At 42.3% G+C, this 20,996-nt stretch overlaps 1 protein-coding gene across 6 annotated transcripts in view; it reads right to left on the bottom strand.

Moving 5' to 3' along the window:
• DGKB (diacylglycerol kinase beta) overlaps positions 1-20,996 on the bottom strand; it is a 440,036-nt gene that overhangs the window by 323,980 nt on the left and 95,060 nt on the right. For all 6 annotated transcript variants that reach the window (XM_077809368.1, XM_077809370.1, XM_077809373.1 and 3 more), the window contains one exon: positions 170-287. In XM_077809368.1, the coding sequence (XP_077665494.1) occupies positions 170-287 (118 nt within the window). The remainder of the gene's footprint in view (positions 1-169; positions 288-20,996) is intronic.

Raw genomic sequence — 20,996 nt, 5'->3', positions numbered from 1 at the left:
ACTGTTTCAAGAATTTAAAACTGGTTCAAACACTCAAGTATAAAATACAGGGAAAATAATCAATGTGGCAGCAGGAGTCTGGATCCAGAGGATCTAGTAGATCTACTGTGAATGTAACACTTAGCAAGCAGCAGCACGAGAGAATGCTCACTGGAATACATATACTCACAGGAACAGCAGAGACCCTGCTTGCCTACTCCTATTAACATGTTCAAGCAAAGATTACAGTAGGCAGGCTTGTTAAAGTGTTTCAGTCTCCATACATGCTGCCCATCATCCTTCACATTCTGCACAGGGACATAAAAGAAACAGATTCCGTTTAATGACATACACAGTGAAACATATAAGTGCCAATAAAAACTGGAGATTGACTCAAGTACGTAAAAGACAAGCTGTTACTTCATTTATTACTTCAACCAGATCACAACATAATCCTTCTAAATACATGGAAACTGATGTGCTAATAGATTCCCCAGAAGCTCATGGATGTCCATGCATTTCCAAAGCCATGAAGAAAGGTAGACACCAGTAGTTAAGACTGCAATAGATTCCTGTCAGTAGATGTAATAAAGCAACTATTTAACTAGACAGGAGTTAGTTCTAAAATATATATTGCTCCATCTTAACAGCTACAGAATTGTTAACATTTCAACAGATTTGCTCGAGGGGCCTTCAGGGTGTAAAATACGCTCCCTGTGGAAATCATATGGTCTGTGCTAAGCAAGAGGTCAGACAATGATCATAATGGTCCCTTCTGGCCCTACATTCTATGAATCCACATCCTTCTATCAAAGAACTGATCTTGATTGGGCCAACAGTGGGATTTATATCCTGGATCTTCACCACTAAAAGAATGAGTCCCTAGTACTTGATCCAAAGGACTAAATCCTTCAGCTGGAAGCAGTAGCAGACTCATAAATCTTGTGTGTGGACCAGCCACTAGATGGGGATAGACCTACAATCTCCTAGTATCGATTATACTTGCCTTTAAAACGTGAATGAAAACATGAATATTTAAAAGATTTCTTTATGTTTTAATCAACATAAGCTCCCATTTACAAAACACTCAAACACTATCACTGAGGGTTTGGGTTTTTTTTTTTTATATTGTAGCTGTTTTTTTAAAATGTTTGCTTTGTGCTACTTTCATGGTTGCTAATTATAGTTTGCAACTATTTGTGTAGATCCCAGGTTCCTTGGCTGGTGTGTTGGCAGGCTTCTTTATTTTTCTAAATTAGTAACTATTAAACTTATTTTAATAAGCAACAGATTCACCTAACATATACCAACAGCCTTATTAAAACTACCTTACGTTCTTTTTTGGGACACTAGATGTCAATCTGTATTTATAAGTAAAACAGTATGTAACATAATAAAAGTAGTGAATCTCCATCAGTTAAATACAAGCAGCAGGAATTTTTCAAATTTTTGTTCTTTGATTTTTGTGTTCTGTGTGTTCCTATATTGCTGTGCGTGTCCTGGCCATTTCTTTATTAGACATTCAGTACTAGCATTCTAACCAAGATTACAACTATATAAGGAATACATAATTTCTGATTGAAACTGCAGTGTCTGGACAAATGAATATTCAGGTGACCCAGAAATTTTACTTGTGTGTGTGCAAGAAAAAGCAAAACTGTGCCTAATATTTATTAATTGCTCCAATTTTCATCCTAGCTTTACAACCAAACCCAAAGAAGGTGTAGCCCAACAATACCATATACCTGACTAAAATATACCACAACACACTGAGCCAAATTCAGACCTGGTGTAGTAGGATGCAACTGAACTTGGCCAATACTGCTTAAGCACTTTCCACTCTGTTGTGTTTTGACACATACAGATGCGTTCTGAAAAAGTAAAGTAAATGAAGATCATCCTCAATATATTTGTCGGACATGAAAAAAAATAGCTATACGCATGGCTGGTTCTTACCCAGTAATTGATTTATGATATCAAAGACCAGAAGAATGGGTCTCACATATAACAGCCCTGATTTTGAATGTGCTGTGTGAGGCCTTAGTCATAGTACTGTCAGCATAATTCAAAGAACATAATGCAACTCAAATGTCATGTAGCTCTATTAGAATTTACTTATTAGAGTCTAACTTTACTAGTTAAATTCTGAAAAACCTAGTATTGTTCTGTTCTTTAAACTCAAGTTATTTGTCACTGATGAGTCAAAGTCCCTGAGGATTTACTCAACATCATGAAGATAACAACGTCTTTGTAATAAAGAGCGATACATCAATGAAATAAGAATTTCTGTATCTGGTCCAAAGCCAAACCCTACGAAGAACACAACTTTCAATGATTTCTACAAAATACCTACATCAACTAAAGTCAACAGAAGTTGAAATCAGTGGGAATATTTTTGCCTATCTGGACACTTCAGGATCAGACCCTGTGTGGTGCTCCCCTAACATTATCATCAGGAGCTCAAATGCCATCTCTGACAGCTGGGCACTGTCAGGGCTTCCTTTCTGTAGAGGGAGCAAGAAAGATGCTTAATATGGGACTTTAAGGCTGACAAAGAGTATGGACGTTTTCCAATATTTCCTGAAGAATCAGAAATAGATTCTGCAGCTGTGGAGCCCCAGAGTCCTGTTGAGCTTCTTCAGGACTGGCAGCTGTATACTGCATGTTTTGTTAGACACAGCTCCATAATTTTAACCCTTATCTGAATACCCCACTCAACATACTTTTTTTTTTAATAGTGTTAAATTTTATTGTACTAAATACATTGCAAGTCTTCTAACAGAGTGACTAGGCACTGGAAAATAAAGATTATGTAAATGTTTTTTGAGATAAATAATTACAAACTTTAAACACTTTAATTCTAAAACATATTAATGTGGTCAATATGTACAGCAGGGGCTGGCAACCTTTCAGAAGTGGTGTGCCGAGTCTTCATTTATTCATTCTGTTTTAAGGTTTCGCGTGCCAGTAATACATTTTAACGTTTTTAGAAGGTCTCTTTCTATAAGTCTACAATATATCACTAAGCTATTGTTGTATGTAAAGTAAATAAGGTTTTTTAAATGTTTAAGAAGCTTCATTTAAAATTAAATTAAAATGCAGAGTCCCCCGACCGGTGGCCAGGACCCGGGCAGTGTGAGTGCCACTGAAAATCAGCTCACGTGCTGCCTTTGGCATGCGTGCCATAGGTTGCCTACCCCTGATGTACAGTATTAAGCTAAAAAGAACCTAAAATCCAAACTGATCTTTTTTTCTCAAAAAGAAAACTATTTACTCTGTATTAAAGTTCACATAAAATAAATTATAACAAATAAATACACTTTTTGTTTCACGTTAGTTTCATTTTACTTTTTTCAGTTTTAAGACTGGCCATTCCATGTGAATGTGCCTCTTCTTATTTGAAGAGAACATATGGACTAACTTAGCTGGCATTTTCCTTATCAGAAAAACAAACAAGTCTTGATGTGGGTGTTCTGCCAATTAAAACACTTAACTGTGTTACAGGCTGCAACTGATGCAGAAATCCATTACATAAACACAATGCACTTTTAGAAAATAGCAAATTAAATTTTTGCTCTTGTGCACTGCCAAAAATCAGCAATAAAGTACTGCAGATGATCATGCATGTACATAACTTTTTAAAACACTGCCTGGAGGGGAGGGGGAGAAAAGCCCACACAACGTGAAACAAACCCCCTCAGTGTAAGACTTTAAATATAAATAAAATCCACATTACTGACACATAGTGCATTGAGTGTCATTCAGTCATTTTACTTCCATATCCTGAAACAGAATTTAACAACAAATAGTCATTTAGAAGATCTCAAACCAGGGCAGCTTCAATACAAATCTCGTCCTCAGTTCATTATACTACACTTAAAATGAATCCTCCATATGGCATACACAGACGTTAGCACACAACGGTAGCAGTAACATTTTTTCACTCACACCAAGTCTCATGACTGACTATGGTCCTGATCCTACTTTCACAGAAGTCAATCGGAGCTTTGTCACTGATTTTAAGGCAGAAGAATTGGACCATAAATAAGCAACAAACCAAGGAACAGCCAACCTTAGAAATGAAAAAGTTGCACACAATCACTAGCTATACCACCCTAGACTAGTTCAATATTAATGCTCATTTATTTTAGTTTTTCAGATATTTATTAATAAATGTAATTGTGATTTTGATTAGGAACCAAGACACAAGGTTACAGTTTATAAACTGAATTTATAGGCTCTATGCAGGGGGAAGAGCTGCCTCTTTGTCTGCTGGCACATAAACGCCTCGGAATTGTCAGACATATAGATGAACATAATTTGTCTGGGAAGAGTCAACATGGTTTTTGTAAAGGGAAATCATGCCTCACCCATCTACTAGAATTCTTTGAGGGGGTCAACAGGCATGTGGACAAGGGCAATCCAATGGATACAGTGTACTTAGATTTTTCAGAAAGCCTTTGACAAGGTCTCTCATCAAAGGCTCTTAAGCAAAGTAAGCTGTGATGGGACAAGAAGGAAGGTCCTCTCATGGATTGGTAACTCGTTAAAAGATAGGCAACTAAGGGTAGGAATAAATGTTCAGAGTTTAGAATGGAGAGAGGCAAATAGTGGTGTCCCCCAAGGGTCTATACTGGGACCAATACCATTTGACATTCATAAATGATCTGGAAAAAGGGGTAAACAGTGAGGTGGCAAAATCTGCAGATGATAAAAAACTATTCAAGATAGTTAAGTCCAAAGCAGACTGAGAAGAGCTACAAAGGGATCTCACAAAACTGGGCGACTGGGCAACAAAATGGCAGATAAAATTCACTGTTGATAAATGCAAAGTAATGCACACTGGAGAACACAATCCCAACTATCCATATAAAATGATGGGGTCTAAATTAGCTGTTACCACTCAAGAGAGATCTTGGCGTCATTGTGGATAGTTCTCTGAAAACATCCACTCAATGTGCAGTAGCAGTCAAAAGAGAGAACAGAATGTTGGGAATAGTGATAGATAATAAAACAGAAAATATCATACTGCCTCTATATAAATCCATGGTACGCCCACATCTTGAATACTGAGTATAGATGTGGTTGCCCCATCTCAAAAAAGATATATTGGAATTGGAAAAGTTCAGAAAAGGGCAACAAAAATTATTAGGGGTAAGGAACACTTCCTTATGAGGAGAGATTAGTAAGATTGGGACTTTTCAGCTTGGAAAAGAGACAACTAAGGGGGGAGGGAGTATGATCGAGGTCTATAAAATCATGACTGGTGTGGAGAAAGTAAATAAGAAAGAGTTATTTATTCCTTCTCATAACACAAGAACCAAATGAAATTAATAGGCAGCAGGTTTAAAATAAACAAAAGGAAGTATTTCTTCACACAACGCACAGGCAACCTGTAGAACTCTTTGCCAGAGGATGTTGTGAAGGCCAAGACTAAAAATGGGTTTGAAAAAGAACTAGATAAATTCATGGAGGATAGGTCCATCAATGGCTATTAGCCAGGATGTGCAAGGAGGGTGTCATAGAATATCAGGGTTGGAAGGGACCTCAGCAGGTCATCTAGTCCAACCCCCTACTCAAAGCAGGACCAAACCCCAATTTTTGCCCCGATCCCTAAATGGCCCCCTCAAGGACTGAACTCACAACCCTGGGTTTAGCAGGCCAATGCTCAAACCACTGAGCTACGTCCCTAGCCTCATTTTGCCAGAAGCTGGGAAAGGGCAACAGGATGGATAACTTGCTGATTGCCTGTTCTGTTCATTCCCTCTGGGGCACCTGGCATTGGCCACTGTCAGAAGACAGGATACTGGGCTAGATGGACCTTTGGTCTGACCTAGTATGGCCATTCTTATGTTGTTATGTAGGACCTCTCCCACTATGCAGCAGTAAAGGCTATTTATGATTCTGAGGGAGTATTTCCTCCTAGGTAACAACAACATAGTGCCAGAATAGGCATTATGTTGTGCCTATTATCTTTCCTATGTACAAATTCTTTGGCAACCAGACAGAGAAATGATGTGAAGGGACATAGTAGGCAGATTATTCCCTAGCTGCCTGCAGTTGTTTGTTTGGTAGTGTGTGGTTTTCTGTTTATTTTTTAAATGACCTACACAACCTAAAGACAGAGCTTTTCATGACAAACCTCTCTGTGCCTGTCAGCCAAAGGGTAGGAGGAAAGGGTCTACCATGCCAAGGAACTCCTCTTTTTAACACACACACACACACGCTTATGTTCCAGGGAAGGCCTCTCCCCACCCCCGAACTTTTCAACAACTGGGAGGCTCCCCTTGTCATTCTGCTACAGTTAGGGCAAGATCAACATCCCCTGCCAAGGAGATGGGTGGGAGAGGTGCCCATTTCCTACTCCCAACTAATAACGAGAAAAAGAAAGCAGAGATGACCCACCTTGTGCAGTTCTTTGAGATGGGTATACTATGGGTGCTCTGCTTGTGGTCTGCATGTGCCTCAGGTATCTTCGACTGGAGATTTTCAGCAGCGGTGCTTGTTCAGCCTGTGCATGCACCCTCACTATCCTCATGCCCCTTATCAAAAATATATAGGACTGTGATAGATGAACTGCCCTCAGTTCCTTCTCTACCAGCCCATGGGGATGTGATTGCAGAGCCATTGGCCATTATTTCTGAAAACTCATGGCGATTGGGGGAAGTCCCGGTCGACTGGAAAAAGGCTAATGTAGTGCCCATCTTTAAAAAAGGGAAGAAGGAGGATCTGGGGAACTACAGGCCAGTCAGCCTCACCTCAGTCCCTGGAAAAATCATGGAGCAGGTCCTCAAGGAATCAATTCCAATTAGAGGAGGGGAAAGTGATCAGGAACAGTCAGCATGGATTCACCAAGGGCAAGTCATGCCTGACTAATTTAATTGCCTTCTATGACAAGATAACTGGATTTGTAGATGAGGGGAAAGCAGTGGACATGTTGTTCCTTTACTTTAGCAACCCTGATATTTAGCAAAGCTTTTGACACGGTCTCCCACAGTATTCTTGCCAGCAAGTTAAAGAAGTATGGGCTGGATGAATGGACTATAAGGTGGACAGAAAGTTGGCTAGATTGTCGGGCTCAACGGGTAGTGATCAATGGCTCCATGTATCAAGCGGTATCAAGTGAAGTGCCCCAAGGCCTCGGGCCGGTTTTGTTCAATATCTTCATAAATGATCTGGAGGATGGTGTGGATTGCACCCTCAGCAAGTTTGCAGATGACACTAAACTGGGAGGAGAGGTAGATACCTTGGAGGGTAGGGATAGGATACAGAGGGCCCTAAACAAATTAGAGGATTGGGCCAAAAGAAATCTGATGAGGTTCAACAAGGACAAGTGCAGAGTCCTGCACTTAGGACGGAAGAATCCCATGCACCGCTACAGACTAGGGACCGAATGGGTAGGCAACAGTTCTGCAGAAAAGGACCTAGGGGTTACAGTGGACGAGAAGCTGGATATGAGTCAACAGCGTGCCCTTGTAGCCAAGAAGGCCAATGGCATTTTGGGATGTATAAGTAGAGGCACTGCCAGCAGATCGAGGGACGTGATCGTTCTCTATTCGACACTGGTGAGGCCTCATCTGGAGTACTGTGTCCAGTATTGGGCCCCACATTACAAGAAGGATGTGGAAAAATTGGAGAGAGTCCAGCGGAGGGCAACAAAAATGATTAGGGGACTGGAACACATAACTTAGGAGGAGAGGCTGAGGGAACTGGGATTGTTTAGTCTACAGAAGAGAAGAATGAGGGGAGATTTGATAGCTGCTTTCAACTACCTGAAAGGTGGTTCCAAAGACGATGGATCTAGACTATTCTCAGTGGTAGTGGATGACGGGACAAGGAGTAACGGTCTCAAGTTGCAGTGGGGGAGATTTAGGTTGGATATTAGGAAAAACTTTTTCACTAGGAGGGTGGTGAAACACTGGAGTGCGTTACCTAGGGAGGTGGTGGAATCTCTTTCCTTAGAAGTTTTTAAGGTCAGGCTTGACAAAGCCCTGGCTGAGATGATTTAATTGGGGATCGGTCCTGCTTTGAGCAGGGGTGTCATAAATATAAAGGGAAGGGTAAACACCTTTAAAATCCCTCCTGGCCAGAGGAAAAATCCTCTCACCTGTAAAGGGTTAAGAAGCTAAAGGTAACCTCACTGGCACCTGACCAAAATGACCAATGAGGAGACAAGATACTTTCAAAAGCTGGGAGGAGGGAGAGAAACAAAGGGTCTGTGTCTGTCGGTATGCTGCTTTTGCCGGGAATAGAACAGGAATGGAGTCTTAGAACTTTTAGTAAGTAATCTAGCTAGGTATGTGTTAGAGTATGATTTCTTTAAATGGCTGAGAAAAGGAACTGTGCTGAAGAGAATGACTATTCCTGTCTGTGTGTCTTTTTTGTAACTTAAGGTTTTGCCTAGAGGGATTCTCTATGTTTTGAATCTAATTACCCTGTAAGGTATCTACCATCCTGATTTTACAGAGGGGATTTCTTTACTTCTATTAAAAGTCTTCTTGTAAGAAAACTGAATGCTTTTTCCTTGTTCTCAGATCCAAGGGTTTGGGTCTGTGGTCACCTATGTAAATTGGTGAGGATTTTTACCAAACCTTTCCCAGGAAGTGGGGTGCAAGGGTTGGGAGGATTTTGGGGGGAAAGACGTGTCCAAACTACATTTCCCAGTAAACCCAGTTAGAGTTTGGTGGTGGCAGTGGAAATCCAGGGACAAAGGATAAAATTAATTTGTATCTTGGGGAAGTTTTAACCTAAGCTGGTGAAAGTAAGCTTAGGAGGTTTTCATGCAGGTCCCCACATCTGTACCCTGGAGTTCAGAGTGGGCTCTTTGACATTCAGGAATAGGTTGGATAACACTTTGATGAATCTGGAAGTTACAAGGTGAACAGATACCAAGAAACCTTCCACAGCAGAATGAAATACTGTGATGGCTCCTAGGTAAACTTTAATGGAACTCAAAAGAGATCTCTTTGCTTTAGAGTGAAAAGTTATTCTTAGAATCTCCAAGAGAGTCACGTCAACAGGAAATAGGTGATGGTGAGTGTACCAGTGGTAAAATCTTTTCCATTCCCAAAGGTATGTTTTTCTGGTGGATTTCTTTCTATTGTTCAACAGGACGTCTTGAACCTCTCTGGAACAGGAAATACCATCCTCTGAGTCAGAGTGGACCGGGGTGACAAACATTCCCCAAATCCTTAGTGGGAAGAATAGGCATCATTGCGAGATAGCTGGCTACGAGAAGAGACAGAAAAGGTGGAAAAACCACTTCTGTCTCAGCCAGGTTAGTGAGATCAAGATTACAGTGGCTTTGTCCACTCTAATTTTTTTAGAACCCTGAGGACTTGAGGCATTGGAGGAAAGTTATAGAGGACACTTCTTCACCAAGAAAGGAGGAACGTGTCCCAAAGGGGACGGTGACCAAGACGTCCCCTCAAGCAGAATTTCACACATTTCTGGTTGACAGCAAGAGCGAAAAGGTCTATGTTCAGAAAACCCCAGGTAAGGAATATCTGCCTGAGATGGAACGGTCAAGTTCCCATGCCTGATCTTGGGTGAACTGTCTGCTGAGATCTTTGGGTATAGTGTTGGAGGCCAGACAAAGCAACTGCTAAGATAAGGATTCACTGGGCTCTGCATTAGTTCCATCCCTGAGAGTTTATGAACAGAGGGAAGAGGATCTTTTCAATTTATGTAGTACATACTGTGCCACCTCACTTTTGTAAACACACTGAGTGTGACAGAGTGTCCAACAGGGAGGACTCAATACTGATAGAGGGTCATGACCTATGACAAAGCATAGGAATATCTTGTGAGAGGGATTTACCACAACAAGAAAGTACATGTCTTGAAGGTTGAGGGTCATGAAATAGTCTCCCAGATCCAGGGATGGAATAACAGCTGTGAGTATTACCATCCTGAATTTCTGTACCTTGATAAAGGTATTCAGCATCCTGAGATCTTTAATTGGCCCTTGTTTTTGGAAACCAGAAAGTATTGAGTGGAAACTGCTTCCAAGGCTTCTAAGCAGAGGAGGGACAGAACCTCTTGCCTCTTGAGATGGCCTCTGAAAAAGGATGGGGAAGGAGGATGAGAGGAATGGATGCAGTGAAAATGGATGGAGTAGCCTGATGTTATAATCTCCAAGATTTGACCTCCAAACTCCATCTGTTGGAGGTCATATGCTCCCATGAGCTGTGGAAATGGGAGAGACAATCCCCAAAAGGTAGGAGAGGGCAGAATGGTACAGCACTGGATCTGGATTGCAGTGGTGTTCGTGGCCATCTACCAAGGTATCAAAATCAATACTTTGCAGATGATGGCTGCTGCATCGATCCAGGTGCAGTGGTTGAGAACTTTCCCCTTTTGATTCTGGGTTTCTGGCACCATATTGTAGGTGGGAAACTGGGCTGGGAGAGATCTCCGAGCTTTCTGAGACCAGTTAAATCTCCTCTTATTTGCAGGTATATATATGTCCAGTGAGTGAAGAGTCACCCTAGAGTCATTCCGAGAATGTAGGGAGTCATCAGTGGATTTGCCAAATAATTTAAGACCACTAAGGGGAGGTCCTTTATAGTGTTCTGGACTTTATGTGGAAATCCTGAAGATTACAGCCATAAGGCTCAGCGCATGACTACAGCTGTGGAGATGGAACAGGCTGCTGTGTCAACAGCATTGAGAAAAGCTTGAAAAGTTGTCCTTGCAAGAAGCTGTACCTCTACATCATTCCCTGTGCTCTTCTGGGAGGTGTTCAATAAAGGAATAAAATTTTGAATAGATAATTTGGTAATACTTTAATAGAATTGCCTGGTGATTAGCAATTCTGAATTGCAGGGTGGCAGACAAGTAACTGTCGATACCATGGAGAAAGTGCTTTGGTCATTATCATATGGGGTAATCTTTGAATGTTGTTGCCTTTTGAGTTCATTTACTGCATCCACAACTAAGAAGCTAAAGGTAGACCGGGAAAATAAAAATTCTGAACCGCTAGCTGGAACATAGTACTTTTTGTCTGCCCTCTTAGCTGTTGGGAGGGCAGTGTCAGGGGTCTGCCAAATTGTCTTGTCAGGTTCTAACAATACTTCATTTACAGGAATGGCTACCTTTGCTGAAGGTGATGTGTGAAGAATGTCCAGCAATTTGTGCTGAGTCTCTAGGATATCTTTTAATGGGATCCGAAGAGTGTCTACCACTCTTTTGATCAAAACCTGAAATTGTTTAAATCATCTACTGTATATGGAGGTGGCATAACAGCTTCATTCGGGGATGATGAAATATTTATCCTTGGCATAGCTTCTTCATCAGCTCTCCATTCTTGTTCCTCACAATCACCTTCTGCAGTGGAGACTGCTGAGAGGAAATGGAAGGAATCAAACAGTGCTGACTCTCGGATTCCCTGACAGCACTGAGAACCCTGGAGAACTGTCGGCAGTAAACAGCCAAGGGTCCCAGTGTGGCCACTGGGGAGGACCATAAGAGAATGGGGGAGGCATCCAGGACTGATTGTAACAATGCGCAGAGCAGGTTGAGCTCACCTTAGCTCTGAAGTGTCCCTCAAAGGAGCAGATTCAGATGAGGGTGGTCTACACAGATAATAATAAGACCACTGAATAGAAATCAGAGTCTGAAGAACTCTCATGTGCATAGTCTAATGGAGGAACAGGGAGATGAGAAGTGATGGTTTGTCTCTCCATATGCCTGGGTACAGGGGAATCAGGCAGATCCATCAGTAGATGAGGTACTAGAGGTCTGAATGAGTTCAGGAAAGGATACTGAGGTACAACCTGAACTCCTGCAGTGCCAGATGCCATGTCTGCAGCCTACTAGGCTCCCACAATGAGGTCTATGGTACCAACAAAGGTGTGAGAGGTTCCAACAATTGCTAGATGGTCAGTCAAGGTGCCAAAGATGCAGTCAATGTAGCTGGAGGTACCAACTTCTTTAGTGTGTGGAGTCCCTGGAGTTTTTACCAGTTCAGTCATGTTTCAATGGTACCGATCGCTTTGGTATGGATCGTCGGGTACTGCATGATTGAGACAAGCTTGAGGACTTCATTTTAGCATTCTCAGTACTGAGGCAGCTTGAACCATCCATGGAAGCCTTTGAGGAGCCTGGGGTCTCCCGTACAGCAGATCTCTTAGAGGTATTCTCTTCTTGAGGAGATTTAGTACTCATCTTGGTGGACGTCTTTCCCACACCACTTGCAGATCTCTCGGAGGCAGAGGAGGCACTCTGGTCACTTGGAAGCCACTGTACTGAGCAGGGAAAAGAGGAGATCCAAGGGAGGACTTCGTCATAAAGTTGAATCGCCCTGTCCCTCCTGAAGCAACTCTTAAAACTAGTGCAGATTTTGCACTTTGAAGACACTTGTGTATTCTGGAGGCAGCAGAGAGAGCATGAGTGGCTGTCGCTAACTGGGAAGGAGTCCTGGCAAGTGAGCTAACATTTGAAGCCTGGGACTTAAGCATGCTGCCAAAACAAAACAGTTTTCTTCTAACAGTAGAGAAAGGGAGTGGGAGGCAAAAACCTCCATCAATGGAAAAACTAACCGCCAAAGAAATAAAATATGAAGTAAATAAAAGATTAAAGACTTAATTATAAAATAAAACAAAACTATAAGAGTAACAAATAAGCAGGTATCTGTGAGCACTATGAATGGTCCTCCGCTAGCCAGGGAACTCGAGAAGGAATCAAGGGGCAGTTCATCTGTCATTTGAGGCATGAGAATAGCTAGGGAGCATGAACGGATCGAATGAGCACTGCTGCTGAAAATCTCTGATAGAAGGCACCTGGGGTGCATGTGCACCTCAAGTGGAGCACCCACAGAGACACTACTCAAAGAAGACGAAAGCCTCATATTAGGCTGGACCCAGGACCATCTACCGTGTTCAGGACATGCAGGGGAGCCACAGGCTTTAACTACTGCCAGTTCAAGTGCAAAATAAACAGGTAAATAATAGACTGGGGAGCACAGGAGGGAGGGAATCTTGCTTCTGTGAGCTTTGCTCCCTCAAAGGCACAACCACAATTCACCACTACACCACCATTTTTAAATAGGTGCAAAGCCAGTATCTGCCAGCCCTCTACTGTCCGCATGGCTTGGAAAGCTACAGCTACTTTTTAATGCACAGTACAAATAAAAGTGAGTTGTTGATACAATTTGTATATTTTATTCACAGAGAATGAGCTAGAATTACTCCTGGTTCTACAACAATTTCTACCACCATAAGCCTTGGCAGAAGGCTCCCAAGAAAGAAAGTCTTCCCGGGACAAGGCTATAATAGTGGAATGTGTCTGCAAGCTCCTTTGCAAAAGGCTCTGAGGTCTTAGTGCAGGTGAAAGTGGGCAGCACTGACAAGAAACAGTGCATACATTTTTTTCCCAATAGTTCCTGGTAAAGTCTCCAGGAAGGAATTGAAGCTACTCCCTCTGGTGGTAAATCTAAGAGATAGCAGTGATAGAAATAGCACCTATTGTCTCTTAGGGTGAACCCACCCCTCTGACAAGAAGACTCATGGGCACTGCATGTGTGAGAGTTAATGAACTTAGCTCTGTATATGGAAATGGTACACAGTCCATCTATGCCTCATTCTTTTAAAAACTCAACTGATCGTTGTGACCTCACAGTCACGAATTGCACATTTAATGTTGATATAAAAAGCACAATTTATCTTAGTTCTAATTAAAGAAAAGGGCAGAATCTTATAAAATCATAAATTGTTGGGTATCATCCACAAGCATTTTTGCATTTCAATCTAAGAAGGACCACTCACAATACTATGGACCCCAAACAATTCACAACAAATTTGGCAAGGTGTATTGTAATGAATTGTGAGAGTTCCAAATCCGGTTTTTGTTCTACATATGTAGGGCTCAAACAACAGACGATCATAACATGTTAGACATCACAATAGGAGGCATTTCACACAAAGAGGATGAACTCAGACTAAAGCACTTGATTTCACATTTAACCAAAAAAGGGTAAAATACTCATCTTTTAAATTCTCTGTGGTAATAGCATAATACATTAGATGTATGGGGATATGAGTGAATCTCATTCACAAGGAAGTGTCCTTATAATTTAATTGTAGCTTTGTCACGCTTGGGTTGTATAGTATTTACCTCACTGAGATGATTAATTCTATATTTTACAGATATTCAGTGTCTGCTTCATGAGTGTAGGTGTAATGGGTTAAGACTAAAAGGGGTAATTTTAAAAAAAACGTGATTTGTGTCAGATTACTTGTGATACAAATAAATATAGGTTATAAGTAAGGCTACGATTTAGTCACGGAGGTCGCGGAAGTCATGGAATCCGTGACTTCCAGCGACCTCCATGACTTCAGCCTGCAGAGGTTGGAATCTGCTGGGGTTCCCTGACGCCTATGGGGGCAGGGAGATGTGGGGTCCACCTGCCACCTGTGGCGGCCCAGGGAGCTCCAAGCCGCCACAGGCTTTGGGGGTACCCTGCAGCTTCTGGCTGCCACAGGCAGCAGGAGAACCCCCAAGCTCCCGGCTACTGCGGACCCCCAGAGCTGTGGACGGTGGGGGTACTGCACAGCTCCTGGCCCCTGTGGGTGGTGGGGGGACCCCCAGAGCTTCTGGGGTACCCCACAGCCCCTAGCTGCTGCAGGCAGCAGAGGCCCCGCAGATCTCAGCTGCTGTGCAGCTGCCCCGCTGCAGGTGGTGTGTGGACCTGCTTATCCCCATTTTGTCACAGATATTTTTAGTAAAAGTCACGGACAAGTCACAGCTTCCGTGAATTTCTCTTTATTGCTCATGACCTGTCCGTGACTTTTACTAAAAATATCTGTGACAAAATCTTAGCCTTAGTTAGAAGGCATTTGTTCCTGTTGAATTTCTCTCTTACTATAGAAAAGCAAAGCAGATTCTTTCTGAGCCACAACAAAATAGCAGCTGTGGTGCAATTATGACATCTAGTGGCAACCAAGAAGAGAGCAAATGTAAAATATTCAGCTCCAAAATGCCTTGGCTCTTGTATGCAGTGGTGGTGTAGACATGTTGGTCCCAGAGAATTAGAGAGAGAAAGTACATGAGGTAATATCTTTTATTGGACCAAATTCTGTTGGTGAGAGAAACAAGCTCCTGAGCTTACACAGAGTTGTTCTTCTTCAGGTTTGGGAAACTTAGAGTGACACAGCTGATTGTTTAGCATAAGTAGTTAACACTTATTTTAAGGGACCACTCAGGGTGAAGTGGCCCATCACACAGGGAGAAAAGGATGGGTGGGAGTGGAAGCAGCTGGAGTGTGGGGGGTTGGTTAGTGGGTTACAGATTGCTATAATAAGCCATAAAACCAGTATCTCTATTCAGGCCATGATTTTTAGTGTCTAGCAGAGTTATACATTCATGCTTCCAGGCTCATCTTTTGAAAGTGCTGTGCAGGTTTCCTTTGAGAATGAGGACTGATCGGTCAGTTATAGAGTGATCACTTTGTGAAAAGTGTTCACCCATAGGTGACGGGTTGTTTGTCTTTTATCATTTTCCTGTGAGTTCATTAGAGAGCATAGCGGTTGTCCAGTTTCGCCCACATAGTTATTATTGGGGCATTTAGTGCCCTGGATGAGGTACACCACATGTTGTGATAGGCAAGTGTAGGAACCATGGATCTTGAAAGGTGTGTTGTGGAGGGGTGTTGATCATTGTAGCAGTGGAGATATGTTTGCATCTGCTGATTTGGCAGGGTCTGGTCCCACTTTGAGTTGGTGTGCTGGCCTGTGGGGAGCTTGCCCCAAATGATGAGTTTGGAGAGGCTGGGGGTTGTCTGAAGGCCAGAAGAGAAGGGTCAGCTGTGTTGCTGTAGCTGTGTCAACTCCAGGATATTAGATAGACAAGGTGGGTAAGGTCATATCTATTATTGGATCAACTTCTGTTGGTGAGAGAGGCTAGCTAGAAGAGCTCTGTGTAGCTCAAAAGCTTGTGTCTCACCAACAGAAGTTGGTTAAATTAAAATATATTTCCTCACCCACTTTGTAACTTAGCTTTTGAAAGTAAATCTAGTGCTTGTGAAAGTTGTTAGCCTATTGGCCTTCCTTTTGTGGGTCCATCCAGAGAACTGACAGTAACCCCCTGCCCACAAAAGAAAAGGCACCAAACACAAATGGGTGTAAACTGACTCAGTGACAAATCAAAAGTGATGTCATGGGGATGTGAAAAATGTGCTAGTATGGGACAGCAAGCAGAATATTCCAGACAATGCCCACTGCTCCACTCAGAGTTCCAAGGAGTAACTGGACACCATGCAATGGAATCCTGCCCCGATGTCTGAACAAATGAAGGCAAGGATAATTGTCTCAAAATTACACAGAATCTCCCTGTGACTGACCTTCCTTATTATGGAATTATATATGGCAAATGGGAACACAAGAAAATGGTTAATGAGGAGGTACCTGATCTCGGTGGGGTCTTGGATGGGTCAGACGGAGGGGAGGAAGATGGGGAGAAATACAGCCCGAAACTCAGAAGGGAGTACTGGAGGAGAAGAATAGGGGCTTCCGCCTGGATTTAGGAAGTGTGTGTGTGTTACAGGGTCCTACTCTCACTGCAGAAAGAGTAGGTATCAGGGTACTCTTGTTCTGTGAAGGAATCACCAACTAACTGCCCAGCAGGTTGCAGAACAAGGCTGGAGTGGAGGCACGCCCACAGGGGAATCTTGCTCTCCATGAGAGACTGTCAGGGCCCAAGATAGAGGCCCTGATCTTGGCACAGCAATGGCCCACCCCTCAGTCACAGGCGAGAGGCCACAAAGCAAGCAGCATCAAATGATCAGGACACATGAAACACAAAAGTGTAGGGCTGGTAGTGGGATTAAATGGTTAACAACATTGTGCAAGTGGAGGATACTAATCAGAGAACCTCAGATGACACTCACTGCTCTGAGAAAAGTTCACAGGAATCAGTGGATATAGCTCAGTGGAACTCTGCTCAGATATGGAAATGGAGGCATGAAAGAAAAATGGCCCTACAGACCCAGAAAGTCTCCCTAGACTTGAGCTTCTAGATGGAAAACTTGGCCAAGGCCAGGAAGAAGTTCTAGAGACACAGTCCACTCTATGCTATCCTGAAGGTGATGAAGCTACACTGTCTGGACCTGTGAATTTAGCAATGTGTTGTCCCATCTAAAGTATCTCTTATGTAAGCGACTTCCACCACTCCACTTTGGAGACTACTCCAAATCCTAACTGATCTTAGTGGTCAGGAAGCTGAAAATCACTGGCAGAGCTAAGAACAGAACCCATGGCCGATGACTACATTCCCGACCTTTGATTTCTTATAGCTTTTCATACACTATCAAATCAACGTAAGAAAAGTCTTGTGGCTAAATACTAAGTGTAGACCAGGGTCAGGTCTACAATATAACTACCTCATTCAGGGGTGTGAAAAATCCAGAGCCGAGTAATGCCGTTATCCTGACCTAAGCCATGGTGTAGACATTGCTACATCGACAGGAGGGCTTCTCCCATTGACGGAGTTACTGCCCTTGAAGAGGTGAATTAATTATGGCAATGGGAGAAGCTCTCCCATCGGCATAGTAGCATCTTCACTGAAATGATACAGTGGCGCTGCTACAGCATTTTAAGTTGAAGCTTAAACCTGCCCAAGGCACCAGGAGATCTGGATTCTTTAAACAGCCCTGCAACAGACTTCCTTTTGGCCTTGGACAAATCACTTAAACTGTCTGTGCTTCAGAATCCCTATTTGTAAGAAAGTGATGAACATGCTTTGCTACCTCATGGTGCTGTTTTCAGGCTTAATTTATTAGTGTTTTTAAAGCACTTTGAAATCCTTTGAAATGGAAAGCACTATATAAAAGAGGTGCAAAATATCATATTGTGGTAGTAGCAGCAACCATTAGAATTAAGGCTATATGGTGGTTTCCATTCTAACTCCCTTTTTTCTAATCACTCAAAACATCCTGAATTTTCATTTAGTCAGAACCAGAGCTACTTTACTATAACATCTCCAAGGGAAGCAATTTAAGCAAATGTTTTTGAATAATTACTATTGGTGTTTAATGGGAACAGTTTTAGTAGATATGATGCTTGATGGATGCATTCAGCCAGTGCTAAAGGGTTAACTGGTGATTAACCAGATATAATATTCTTAGATCTGGCCTTTTAATACATAAATTACAAAACAATATTTGTACTACACAACATTCAGATCTTGCTTTAGATTTTCAAAGCATTGTATAAAACAAGAGATAATTAATTAGCAATTAAAATTTAATTGCATTGTGTTATAATTGTTTGTTCAGCATGCTGATTGCCTTGGCAAGAGGCGTCATACAAATACAATTACTGGTCTTCATTTTGCAGCTGCTCCACAGGAAAAACTCCCATTTATTTCAATGAAAGTTTTGCCTGCAGTGCAGCTGCAGAATCAGGCACTAAGAAAAAAAGAACAAAGGGATAAAGCAAATAAAGGGGAAAAAACAGAGAGATCATTTTTTAATTCTTGCAATTTATGTAATATAATTCCTTGTCTCATTTTAACTACTTTCAGATGGCTATTCCCTTAAGTGGGGCAGCTATATAGTCAGTAAGAAAGACTAATTAAAGGACTGTTAGTGATTTAATATCTTAAATCGTTTTTATGTTAGCAATTCAGTTTTCTTTTAAGGGATACACACATTATAGGTGTAACACAGAGGTGATAAAGGTATCAGGGCAGATCCTCAGTGGATATAAATTGTCATAGTTCCATTGAAGTCAATAGAACGGTGACCAAATACACCCGCTGAGGATCTGTCTCACTGATTGATATATGAATGTTTTATACAAAATGAGAAAGAATATCTCAGCAAAGAGATAAAACCCCTGTAGACAGTCAAAAATGAACCAAGCAACTCCACAACCCCACCCCTATTTGTCCCAATATCAAACAATTAAAACACTGTAGGAGCTTATTGAGGGATGCGGGGGAAAGGTTAAGAACTGACTCAATCATGGTCTAAATATATCTACAAAGGAAGACTATATCTGGCAGAAGAGGACTTATTAACCTCGCAGGAAAAGATATAACTAAATCCAGTGGTTGGAAGTTGAAGGTACACACATTCATAGTGGGAATAAGGCACATATTTTTTAATACTGAGAGTAATTAACCATTGGAACAACTTACTAAGGGATCGGGTGGATTCTCATTCACTTGTAATCTTTAAATCAAAACTGGATGTCTCTCTAAAAGATATGGACTAGTTCAACCACACATTATTGACCATGGTGGAGGAATTACAGGATGAAACGGTGTCTTTGTTATGATGATCACAATGGTCCTTTCTGGCCTTAAAATCAACGAATTAAGACAATCAATACACCATTTTCTTTCAGAACACGGGAGGCCTGGCCCAGAACCAGCCGCAGCCAGGGCAGCACGCCCCGCATGCAGCTGTGGCCGGGAAGGCCGGGCAGCCCAGCCCAAACCCTGTCATGGGGAGCCCCAGCCCTGAGCCTCTCATCCCCAGACCCCCGCACACCAAGCCTCACCCCCCACACAAACCCAGAATTCCCCCACACAAACCCCTACTCCCCTGCATCCAGCCCTCCCTGCTGAGCCCCTCCCCCCTGTATCTGGACCCTGCCCCTGCTGAGCCCAATCTCCCTGCACCTGGACACCCCTCCTCCCTGCCGATCCTATCACCTGCATCAGGACCTCTACCCCTGTACCCAGACCCCTCCTGCTGAACCCCAACCACCTTTACCTGGACCCCTCAGCAGAATCCCATTCCCCCTCCACCCAGAACCCCCCCAACAACCCTTCCTGTGCATCCAGATTCCCACCTACACCTGGACCCCCTCACTGAGCCGCCCGTACCCAGATTACCCCCCACACAACCCTCTCAACCCAGACCTGGATCGCCACGCACACTAAAACCCTCCACGCTTGGATCCTGCCAAGCTGAGTCTGCCTATCCACACCTGGTGCACCTGGCACAGAGGGACAGGACCCTGGGATGTTTCTGGTGCAGGCTCAGCCCTTGTGCTGTGTCAGGGTTGAGTGCAGCCTTACTGCCAAGTCCATGTCCCGTGAGTAAGAGGGCTGCAGGGTGATCTCCCACCTCCATACAGCCAGTGTCCTGTGCTCCCCACTGCCATGCTGGAGCCTCCACATTTATTTATTGACAAATAAAATGTGCAGAATTTTTAAATATTGTGCACAGATTCAGAATTTTTATTTTTTTGGCACAGAACTCCCTCAGGAGTATTATGTAATGTCACGATTATGCAGTGTCTTTATCAAATAGAAATATTTCTCATACCATTCCCACAATTATGTCATCTATCATTCCATCATCTATCTTATGTTCTCTTCGTAAATTATTCCGGAGGACAGAGACAAAAGAGTTTCATATTACTTTACTTTTCAGTATCCAAAAATATATCTAGATTTGACCATTCAACATATACACACAAATTGTAAACCTAACAGTAAAGGCAAAATAACTTTTTGCTGGTTCAATGGAAAATGTGAAATAGTGACTTTCCTCTAGAAACTGCTGTATGATTCCATTGGACCAAAAGGCCTCTAAAAAAAAAAAGAAAAAGAAGAAAAAAATCGGGGGGGGGGGGGCAATGTTAGAGCCTTTCACCATTCCTGTGAAATGTTACACTACTTTTCCTGGTAGACTAATGATGCAGCTTGTGTAGTCCCCCGAGTTGGTGGCCTAATCATTCACGAACAATAATATAGCATAAAGCACTACAGTTCCCATTAGCCACCTATACTAGTCTTCAAGAAATAAAACATTATGGAGACCCCTCAATATTGTTTTGTTAAGTAATCAAAAATAAACTTCATATGAGTTATATAAGCATTTGTTCAGAACTGTGTATTTTAATTTTTCCCACATAAATCCAAATATTCCTGGATAGACAAAGCGCTGATGCACAGCCACACCAATAAGTACTTCAGAATGCTAGGGAATTTTGATTGTTGGATTGGCTCAGGAAAATATTCATTATCAATTTTTTTTCCTTAAAAGAAATATTTTTAAATACGTT

This window comes from Eretmochelys imbricata, chromosome 2, assembly GCF_965152235.1.
Source record: "Eretmochelys imbricata isolate rEreImb1 chromosome 2, rEreImb1.hap1, whole genome shotgun sequence".
In the NCBI taxonomy this organism is placed as follows: Eukaryota; Metazoa; Chordata; order Testudines; family Cheloniidae; genus Eretmochelys; species Eretmochelys imbricata.
Note: the sequence above shows the minus strand (reverse complement) of the source record. Positions and strands in the feature narration are given on the sequence as shown.